The 10,531-nt window shown below is 53.2% G+C and overlaps 5 protein-coding genes across 5 annotated transcripts; 3 read left to right on the top strand and 2 right to left on the bottom strand.

The window, feature by feature from the left end:
* Window positions 1-925: 925 nt before the first annotated feature.
* On the bottom strand, window positions 926-1,422 carry M421DRAFT_57329 (uncharacterized protein; the record flags this gene model as incomplete). Its single annotated transcript, XM_033595490.1, has 2 exons — window positions 926-1,285; window positions 1,339-1,422. The coding sequence occupies 2 exons, from the start codon at window positions 1,420-1,422 to the stop codon at window positions 926-928; spliced, it is 444 nt and encodes a 147-aa protein (XP_033451212.1).
* Window positions 1,423-1,670: 248 nt separating this feature from the next.
* Window positions 1,671-2,941, top strand: M421DRAFT_418447 (U1 zinc finger domain-containing protein). Its single transcript, XM_033591789.1, has 2 exons — window positions 1,671-1,721; window positions 1,772-2,941. Exons 1-2 carry the CDS (start codon window positions 1,698-1,700, stop codon window positions 2,576-2,578), a joined length of 831 nt encoding a protein of 276 aa, XP_033451211.1. The 5' UTR covers window positions 1,671-1,697; the 3' UTR covers window positions 2,579-2,941.
* A 256-nt stretch (window positions 2,942-3,197) lies between these two features.
* Window positions 3,198-6,572, top strand: M421DRAFT_3229 (Hira-domain-containing protein; the record flags this gene model as incomplete). Its single annotated transcript, XM_033589313.1, has 5 exons — window positions 3,198-3,234; window positions 3,319-3,414; window positions 3,468-3,683; window positions 3,737-6,418; window positions 6,469-6,572. The coding sequence occupies 5 exons, from the start codon at window positions 3,198-3,200 to the stop codon at window positions 6,570-6,572; spliced, it is 3,135 nt and encodes a 1,044-aa protein (XP_033451210.1).
* A 1,112-nt stretch (window positions 6,573-7,684) lies between these two features.
* On the top strand, window positions 7,685-8,402 carry M421DRAFT_99520 (ARF/SAR superfamily; the record flags this gene model as incomplete). The annotated part of the gene is made up of 4 exons (XM_033598766.1): window positions 7,685-7,832; window positions 7,888-8,132; window positions 8,192-8,257; window positions 8,310-8,402. 4 exons carry the CDS (start codon window positions 7,685-7,687, stop codon window positions 8,400-8,402), a joined length of 552 nt encoding a protein of 183 aa, XP_033451209.1.
* A 534-nt stretch (window positions 8,403-8,936) lies between these two features.
* M421DRAFT_418444 (Mob1/phocein) lies at window positions 8,937-10,508 on the bottom strand. The gene is made up of 3 exons (XM_033591788.1): window positions 9,924-10,508; window positions 9,756-9,870; window positions 8,937-9,702 (listed from the first exon to the last, which is right to left on the bottom strand). Exons 1-3 carry the CDS (start codon window positions 10,096-10,098, stop codon window positions 9,120-9,122), a joined length of 873 nt encoding a protein of 290 aa, XP_033451208.1. The 5' UTR covers window positions 10,099-10,508; the 3' UTR covers window positions 8,937-9,119.
* Between the last annotated feature and the right edge of the window lie 23 nt (window positions 10,509-10,531).

The following is a 10,531-nucleotide window of genomic DNA, read 5'->3' as shown; positions in this document are numbered from 1 at the left end:
TGCACTAAGTGGATGATATATCTTGTTGCCGGCGGCTGGACGCCGGCAAGTATGTATGGCTTTCCAGGATTTGCGAGTGGAGAGAGGGGGGGCGATCGAGCCACTGTTCATGATGCTACCCTGGCAACACCATATCAAGACAAGGCTAACGGTACAGCGTGTCTCTCGCGGGGCTAGACTACTCGGAGAACGATGGCGATGAGCAGTGGCAACAACGGCGCAACGATTTTGCAGAGACTGAAGCTTTGCGAATCGTCGTGTAGAGGTACCCTTGAAGCTAGTCACGGCTTTTTGCGGCCTAGTCTAGAAGGCGTATTGTTCTGTTCCATGAGATTGCCAACTTTACTTCCGACTAAGTCAGTCCCACAGGAGCATGTATTCCTGAGCAGTTGATCCCTACAGCTGGGAAGGACTGGTCTTGTCATTGCTCACTAGAGCCCCTCTTGACCCACGATGCGAGTGAGGTCACCGCATCAGGAAGTAGAAGTGGCAAGCGTGGAAACAGTACGCCACGCAGCTTCATCGCAATATGGGTCGTTACGTCGTTGCGTTGAGGAGCTGGTCGTTGATAGTCGAATATATTATTGTGAGGGTCATGCTATGTCGTACACAAGAGACCGTTGGTGATAATCGATTGATAGAAGGAAAGTTGAGCCTGTAGAAAAATGCGGCAAGATTGATGTAAAAAATTGCAAGGACTGCGCATGTAATCAGTATTGGTCTATGGTCGACATCTTGGCTATCGTGGGTGTCAGAACCGTGAAGTTCGACAATGACGCGCAGAGTTGTTGCTTCGTAAGTGATTCGTTTCTCGTACATCATATATTCCTGAACTCCCATATCCATCGTCAATCGGTGTCAGCAAGTGAGCAATTTGAACAGCATCGTACTCCATACTTCAATCTACCATGCTCTTAATGCCCATCTAGAAGAGCAACGTGGCAGCACGACCGGTCAAACCCGCAAGCACAATCGAGCTGCTTGCGAAGATGTAGAACCTAGTGAATACCTTGTTGACCAAGCTCTGGAAGAGGGAATGTACAATCCTCAATCCCGTATAGCCCCAGGCCGCAAGATAGGTGTACTCATGGTCGTCGCCGAGAAGTGTCAGGGCGATAGCAACAGAGTAGAAGACTGTTGGCTGTTCATGAAGGTGGTTGTAATTGTCGGCGATGCGGCGGACCTCAATGGGGATTTTGGTCTTCATCTCCTCGCTAATCTTGTCCTCGTCGGAACTGAGATTGTACTTGGAAACAGCGGGAATACGGGTCGCGTACATCCAGGCCTGGAGAGTATCAGCAGTTGAAGAGAATTCGAGGAGTTCTCTTGTGAGCTTACCTCTTGTACAAATGTCCACCCTGCCAATGCGATTAGTGGCTTCAGCAGCCTAGTGCGGTCGAGGCCTACTGCGACGGAAGCCATGTTCGAGATGCTTTTCAGGAGTTCTGGAGCCCAGGATTGAGTGTAGCTTGTTTGCTCAGCTGGCTCAAAGGAGTGAGTCTGGTGAGAGGTGTGGATTGTAGTGAAAAAGTCTGGAGCACCCTGTTGAGAGGGGAAGCTCAAGCTGACGAGCTCTACAGGCCGAGGCGGCGCTTTCTCCGCAATCAGCCTTGTGCTTGTTCTGGCTAGCTCCCGCAGCCTGCATCTCGGCTTCAAGCTCTCTTGCGCCTGCGTCATCTTGGACATCAATAGATAACATGGCAGAGTACTGGAAATCGACGGTAAATAATGCATGTGAAATGTGTATGAGTGATATCTGACATCACTTTAGCCGAAATACTGGTGCAAATACTGCGAGGTCTTCGTCAAAGACACCAAGTTCGAGAAGCAACAGCACGAAGCTACCGGCCGCCATCAAGGCAACATCCGGCGCTCCCTCAAGGGCCTACACCGCGAGCAAGAAATCGAAGCGCGCAAACAAGCGCAAGCGAAAGCCGAAGTCGCGCGCCTCAATGGCCTCGTCCCAGGGGCAAACGGCGCAGGTCCATCAGTCGCCGCAGGTGTGGGTGACAAAGCTACTTTTGCGAAGAAGGAGCCTCAGAAGAGGGCGACGGTCGAAGACAGAAAGAGACAATGGGAACAGCTAGCGTCTATGGGTATTGCGCTCCCTGAAGAAGCGCGGCAGGATATGGGCATGGCCGGCGATTGGAAGGTGGTCACCAAGAAGGTGGTAGGAGAGCTTAATGAGCAGGGGCAGTTCGAGGACAAGCAGCTGAACAAGGGCGTGCACAAACGAAAGGTTGACGAGACAGAGGAAGACCGGATAGCTGCTGAAGGCCTGATCACGAAGAAGAAGGGCTGGGGCCACACATACAAATTATTTCCTGGCAGTAAAGGGAATGACGACGACGATCTGGATGCACTTTTAGGGACGAAGAAGGCATCAGAGGTCAAGGAAGAGTCGAAGGCCAAAATAGAGGAGCACGTCAAGGATGAGGCGGAGTCGAAAACACTACAGGAAATACCCACAGTAGAAGAGGCAGAAGCAGATGCTGCTGCGGCGCCGGTAAAGCAGGAGGAGGATACACCGGCTGCGCCAGCTATTGTGTTCAAGAAGAGGAAAAAAATCAAAGTTTAAGCTGGCGTACTGCAGAGCTTACTCATCCAAACAAAAAAACAACGACATCCACGCGGATTCTACCCTACGCCATCATGGCGACAGCACTGGTACCCTGCCAAATCGCTAATGATAGTCCCCGGCCAGGGACACGAATGAACCAGAGGATATAGAGGAGATTATCCGTCAGACTGATACAGCAGTATTACGGGCAGAACGGAGGCTATGGAAGCACTGGAGGTAGTAAAGGAATTACGTGGTATGGAGGCGGATGATCCTTGAGGATTTTTACTGCCTTTCAGCTTCATCAACCGAGGTAGACACAGACGAAATTGAAGGACTCGGCGGGTCCAAAGATGCCAATACATGGACTGAAATGCCCACTGCGACTTCAAAGGCGATATGTGAAGGTGGTGCCCACTTTAACGATCGGCGCATGCACCTAAACTTTAACGGACCCCTGTTCAACGTGCGCCAACCGCGACCGTGAACTTCGCGTCTGCCACGCCAGATAGCTGTCGCGACAAGGCCCAAGCCGTGCACATCACCCCCACGCGCGTCCACCATCCCCTTCTCCTCCGTGTTTACTTTCATGGTTGCGTCATAGCATGCTGAGTTTGCTTCGAAATCGCACGCAGCCATGCATCTGATCAAGCCGCAGTGGTTGACCCACTCTGGTGAGTGTCCCTCCGCAGTCTGCAGCTACTCACAGCTCCGGATGCGCCTTTGAGCGTTTCGCTAATCATTCTCGCGCATGGCAGGTGATCTGAAAGACCACGAAGTATACAGCTGCCACGTCTCTCCCGATGGAAAGCGCCTTGTAACCGCCGCCGGAGGTCCGTACATTCACGAGCGCAGTGCGCGTACACGATGCGCGCACCGGAACATCATGACTGACGTGAGCAAACAGACGGTTACGTGCGCATCTGGTCCACCGAAGCTATTCTGAACTCTAACAACGCCGAATACACCAAACCGAAGCAGCTCGCTGCTGTCAGCCACCACTCAGGCACGATCCACGCGGTGCGATTCTCCTCAAACAACAAATACTTGGCTTCTGGTGCAGATGACAAGATCGTCTGTATCTACGCGCTAGATCCCAATGCGCCCACCCATGCTGCATTCGGTGGGTAGAGACACTCTGAGTCGCACGGATGGCATTGCTAACAACAGGTCTAGGCTCGAACGAAGCACCCCCTGTTGAGAATTGGCGCGTCATTCGCCGTCTCATAGGGCACGATAACGATGTGCAGGATATTGGGTGGTCGGCCGACTCTTCAATCCTAGTGTCAGTGGGCTTGGATTCGAAAGTAGTCGTCTGGTCAGGACACTCGTTCGAGAAGCTCAAGACGCTGTCAAACCACCAGAGTCATGTCAAAGGCATCACTTTCGACCCCGCAAACAAATACTTCGCGACCGCGAGCGACGACCGCACCATCAAAGTCTACCGTTTCAACTCGCCGCCCGCGAATGCCACCCAGCAGGATCAAGTGAACAACTTCATGCTCGAGCATACCATTACCGCGCCTTTCCAAACCTCGCCACTTACTACATACTTCCGGCGATGTTCTTGGTCACCAGATGGAGCTCACATCGCAGCTGCAAACTCGACAAATGGACCGGTTAGCTCTGTAGCGATCCTCGTGCGTGGAACGTGGGACGGTCAGATCAGTTTGGTTGGACACGAAGGTCCTGTGGAGGTTGCTGCTTTCTCGCCTCGATTGTTCTACAAAGACCCACCGAAGGAAATCGACGGAACAGTCTACCAGCCAACAGTCACAATTGTCGCATGCGCCGGTCAAGATAAATGCCTCAGCGTCTGGAACACAAGTTATCCCAGACCATTCATGATCACCCAGGAGTTGGCTGGGAAATCAATATCAGATCTAGCCTGGGCGCCAGGGGGAGAAGTATTATACGCCACCAGTCTCGATGGCAGCATCATGACGCTCGTCTTCGAGCCCGGTGAACTCGGTTACCCTGCATCGCTGGACGAGAATGATAAAACGCTTTCAAAGTTCGGTGCGGGCCGAAGAGTTGGAATTGTTGAAGGCACCGATGCTCTATTGCTGGAAGAAAGCGCGAAGAATGGAGAGTTGAAAGGCGTGCAGGGTCGCATGGGAGCTCTGATGGGCGATGGTGGTGCGGTACAGGCTGCAACGATCACCACAAATGGAACCAACGGCGCAAGCACGTCAGCAAATTTGACGAACGGCACGACAACACTAGCGGCACCGGTTGAGCCTACAGTAGATCAGCGTGTCGAAAAGCTTAAGCAGCGGGTGACTGTGACGAAGGAGGGTAAGAAGCGCATAGCGCCAATGCTCGTGTCCTCGTCGTCTGGTATTGGCGCATCATCATTACCCCAGACCCAACTCATTTCTGCAGCTGCCACGTCAATTGGGAGAAGCGACAACCCACACAACGTTCTCGACCTATCAAAGCCGTACGATGGATTCCCTAAGGGCGGCCTTGCGTCAATGCTTGTCGGCAACAAGAGGAAATTCGCAGAGATCGAGGGCGATGAGGACCGGCAGATCGAGCGAAGGCTTGCTGCCACAGTTCGGCCTGGCGGTGCAGCAATTGTGCTGAACAGCGAGAACGGCCTCGTACCGCCCGCTGCAGCTGCTTCAAAGACCAATGATCACGAGGTTCCGAAGGCTTTACGACCTGCGATTGTCAACCCGGCCTTGAGCGTTAGCCAACTGAGGCTGTCTGTACCGAAGGTACGAAGTGTCATTATCCGCACAATGGATGGCAGCGAGCCACCACAACAGAACGGAGTGGATCCGAACACAGGAAAAGCCGAGCTCTCCGACACTGTTATGCTGGAGGCGCGAAACGCCACTGGCCCGTCAAGGACAGGTCGATTCCAGGATCACGATCCTGTTAGGATCAGCTGCACAAAGAAAGGTCAAGCGTTGTGGCAAGACTACCTGCCGAAGGCCGTCCTTCTCGTAACGGGCAACACGAACTTCTTTGCTGCGGCATGCGAGGACGGCTCCGTTTATGCATGGTCTCCAGCGGGCTGTCGAACTCTGAACGCCATGATTCTGGAAGCACAGCCAGTAATCATGGACTGTCGCGGCTGGTGGCTGATGGCCATCTCAGCAGTCGGCATGTGCTATGTATGGAACCTCAAGGACATGTCTGCACGACACCCACCGATCTCGATTGCACCGATTCTTGATGTTGCAGCGCACTCACAGGGCCCTCATCTAACAAGATCTCCCGGCATCGTGTATGCTCGACTCAACACTAAGGGTAGGATCGTCGTAGCCATGTCGAATGGCGACGGCTACACATACAACCCAACCATGTATATTTGGCAACGGATATCGGAGCCTTGGTTCGCAGTTGGGAGTCAGTACTGGAACACCACGGACTCGTCCCTCGGTAACATCAAATCATCTAACGACGAGACTGCTCCGAAAGAGAAGGATGATCAAGTCTCGTTGGAAAATATTTCCGCCGGCATCATCCCATCGCTAGAACGAAACACCACAAATCAGTTCCTGCTGCAGGGCCGAGCATTCTACCTTCAGCGGCTCATAAAAGCGCTCATCTCTGCCGAGGGCTACGAGACCTTCGAGAGTTGCGTCAGTGTGGCACATTTGGAGAACCGGGTCGCCGCTGCAAAGACCCTGGGCGCACGGGAAGAGTTCAAGATCTACCTCTCGATGTACGTCAAGCGCATTGGAGCAGAAGGCCTGAAGGGCAAGATCGAGGAGCTTCTGCGGAGCCTCTCTGATGACCTCATCGCCGAAGACGATGACGAGAGCAGAGACACGGAGAAGGCGGATGGCACCATTTGCGGCTGGACGAAGGAAGAGCTCCTTAAGGAAGCGGTGCTGATTCTTGGTATTTCAACTCTCCGACTAAACGTGAATGTTCGACTGACACATCACCAGGTAAACATCGCGACCTCCAGCGCATCACTGTACCGTATGCACGTCTTCTTGGTATCGTCCACGAGAATCAGCAGCAGGACGAGGCTATGGTCACAGATCTATAGGGCTGCCAACATCATCTCGTGGCATATCCTCCCGGCGTTCTTTCTCGGCTTAGCGTTTCCTTGGGTTGTCATTGTATCAAGGGCATGGATAGCGTGCGGATGTCTCTGGACTAGATGGATCATAAGGTACACGGCGTCCGGCGCATTCGTGGGCCAATTGGGCCTGATTGGAGTGATGTATTTGTAACATACTTGGACGAAGAAAGGAAGTGAGACGGGTGGAAGAGGCCAGTTTTACACAACCATGGGTTTGTGAACTGCGTACTTCGTCTCACTGCTGCATCTTACTTGTGAGAAGCTGTTGCCTGGCAAAGACGTCATCGAGGTCGCTGACTGACGCACCGCAACAATGAGATCAGTCTGGAAATCGAGGCAGCATCTCGCTATGCTTGTCTCCTTTGTGCATATGGAGGAAAAGGATGTCTTCGTGCCTTCACCAGTGCGTCTTGGCTCACAATGGCGCGAACAAATGTGGAGCCATTCAACACGCAATGAGAAGTGGATACTGGGGTTGATCGCCGAAACAGATGGTTGCCTCTAGGCTGTGTGAGCTCCAGCTTCCGCGTCGAGGGGAACTACAACGTGTCAATATTATGGCAGACGTTCATAAAGAGGAACTCATGCACAGAGAACAATTTTGATCCTGGCCGTCTCACCGCCAACACTCCCATCGACTCTGATAAGCAGTTGTGCCACTTTGTCACGTGTCAGTGGCGCCGCACGGACTCTCCCAAGCAAGTCCACACGTCTCATCAACCCAGCCCTTTCCTGTGCATCAATTAGACTGCGTCGTCAACCCACCCACACCATCACCAACACGCACGGCTCTCTTGAACATCGTCCGTAAGTCAATCGCTGTCGCCCCGCGCCGTCCCGGTCTCTGTATACATGCCCAGCACACCTCGGCGATTTCAGGCGTGCACAACGCTGCCGCCCGCATCAGGCGCTCAATACTGTCCTGCGCCGACAGCGCACCCTCGTCAAGCCCTCCTTGCCGTCCCTAATGCCCACCGACTACATATTGATACTCGAGTCTGACTGTCGAGCGCTATAGGTTCGAGAGTCTTTTCACCGCCTCTACACTTTCTACACACACCGCACCCGCCGCCAACATGGGTCTCACATTCTCGAAGCTTTTCGATAAGCTATGGGGAAAGAAGGAGATGCGCATTCTGATGGTCGGTCTCGACGCTGCCGGAAAGACCACAATCCTCTACAAGCTCAAGCTCGGTGAAATCGTCACCACCATCCCCACCATTGGTGCGTTGCTACCCACCTTAGCGCGACCAAAGACAATGCGCTGACTGTCGCCCAGGTTTCAACGTCGAGACAGTCGAGTACAAGAACATCTCCTTCACCGTGTGGGATGTCGGAGGCCAGGACAAGATCCGTCCTCTCTGGAGGCATTACTTCCAGAACACTCAGGGTATCATCTTCGTCGTCGACAGCAACGATCGCGACCGTGTTGTTGAGGCCCGTGAGGAGCTCCAGAGGATGTTGAATGAGGACGAGCTGAGGGATGCCCTCCTCCTTGTCTTCGCCAACAAGCAGGATTTGCCCGTGAGCACATGCTCCTACGCAGGATTGCTGGCGACACCTCGGCTGACATTAAAATCTAGAACGCCATGAACGCTGCTGAAATCACCGACAAGCTCGGTCTCCACAGCCTCCGACAACGCGCCTGGGTATGTTAATTCGAAGACTCGTACGTCGACCATGTGCTAACAATCCCCACAGTACATCCAGTCGACCTGCGCTACATCCGGTGACGGTCTGTACGAGGGCCTTGAGTGGTTGTCCAACTCTCTCCGTAAGGCCGGTCACAACTAAGTTCTCTGCACCCGTACGTAGCGACGCGACAATGTCAACGTCTGCCAGCCCAGACATACCACAATTAGTACCTCTCTCCGTGGCCGTGGCCGAGGCCGGTCTCGGTCATAGCCTTCTCCAGGAATGCGTGCATCGATATTTAACGAATTGGTGGTGGAGCGGACATATTTCCTTTTCACCATTGGAGTTTGTGTGAAATGCAATGCGGTGCAATACGGATCTGATTTGCGTCTCACGGATCGTTGGTGGTGTCATACGGAAACAGTCTCTCTGATTACTTTACGTGTTACTATCCAATTTGAGCCTCCATTTGCTATAGAAGTACGCTCCTCACAGTCGTGCTCAGCTGCGTGTAACGCCTTTTGTAGGCTGACGACATCAATTCAACATGATCCAGAACATCCCCGCACTAATTTTAGGGTCTCGGTCTGACAAAGGGCACCTGACAATGGGCAGAATAACGTAATGACTTCGAGAAGCCGTGCCACGGCCGCGCAGCAAGCAGAGACATTCACCAGATAGATGAAAGCATTAGTGCTAATGAGTTCATGTTTCATCTTTGTTCTATGCTATGCATGCTTGTATGATTCCAGAACGCAAGCAAATACTCAACATTCTCAACATCATCGTGAATACGCAACACGATGCCACGCGGTCACAGACCGCGAGCCCGCCATATCAAACAACCGATCTCTCACCCCATCTCCCGATCACAGCCTAGGCGGCAGCAGGCACAGCGCTCTGGCCACCCGAGCTCCTAGGCGGGCCCTGCTCCGCCTTGGCCGCCGCAGGAAGCAGCCCCTTCTCTGTCCACAGCTCAATCAGCGGCTGCATGGGCTCGATTTCCTTATCGCCAATCAGCCCATACAGGCGCCCCACGTTGATGAAGTGGATGAAGCACGTGTTCAACTCCTTGTACACGTTTACGTTCCAGAACGGCTCCAGCCAGTGCCCGTGGTAGATGTGGGCGTAGCAACGCATCATCTGCCGGTAAATGCTCTTGATGTCTGATTCGAACGTCTCGGGGAACCCGGACGACTTGCCCAGCCATTCGCGTCCCGCAAGCTGCGAGAGTGGCGCGTTGAGAGAGGATGGGGGAAGAGCCTGGGGTGTCGAATTCCCCGGGGTCGCAGAGCCGGAGGTGTAGGTTGAAGGGCTCAGGTTCAAAGGGGTGGTGTCTGTGGGAAAGATGGAGGGGTCGTTGATTTTGCCGACGATCCATTTTTGTACCAGGTTGATGTATTGGATGGCGGGGATCTTGATGGGTTTCTTGTTGTTGTCAAGCCAGGTGTATGTGTGTCTACGCCTATATGTTAGAAAGTGATAAGAGGCAATAATGTTCGGACAGCTTACCCGCTAGCTGACATGGTTGGGCAGACATCTGGATTGCAGATTGGCTTGCCTGTTCGATCATCGATGACCTTGATGACTTCGATCATCTGTTCAAGCAGTCGGTATTGTTCGACAACTGGTCACATGATCAGCTGAGTGCACTTGGAAGTCAACGAATTTAGCACACACCTTGATGTGCGAGCCATTCACCCTCTTCGACAAGCTTTGGCTTTGCGGCCAGGGTCATGAAGTTGCCCTTAACGATCAAATTGGAGTACTCCTCACGGAAGAAGAAAGGCGGTCTGCGGTTGCCAGACTGGGCGGGACTTTCCGCACCAGCATCGAACGACATAGAGGCCGACATTGCTGGAGAGTGCGGCATAGGTGGTTGAGAAGCCTGTTGCGATGTAGGTGATTGGGAATACTGTCCAGTTGGTGGAGGTGTGCCGCTTTTGCCTGGTTGCTGTTGCTGATTGCCCTTGTTGGATCGACCAGCTAGCCCTTGGCGTCTGGTGGGTGTATGTTAGAAAGGGACCACACCATTCCGAGACCGGACGTATTTGATATGAAGTAGCAGACAAGATTAGGAGAGGAACATGCGGGAATAACGGTGAGTGCGAAACACAGACAATCGGATGCCTGTATCAGATACGTATACGAGGCCCAACTATGGGGGATGTGGCCGAGAGAGCAGCGCCAAGACTTACACGCTGGAGAAAAAGGACGACATATTCAGCTGCAGAGGGGTGTGCTGCGAGTCTATGGCGTGAGGGGTTGTCTGTAGCGGGCTGACGGAC

This window comes from Didymella exigua (genome assembly GCF_010094145.1).
Source record: "Didymella exigua CBS 183.55 unplaced genomic scaffold M421scaffold_7, whole genome shotgun sequence".
Lineage (NCBI taxonomy): Eukaryota > Fungi > Ascomycota > Dothideomycetes > Pleosporales > Didymellaceae > Didymella > Didymella exigua.
Note: the sequence above shows the minus strand (reverse complement) of the source record. Positions and strands in the feature narration are given on the sequence as shown.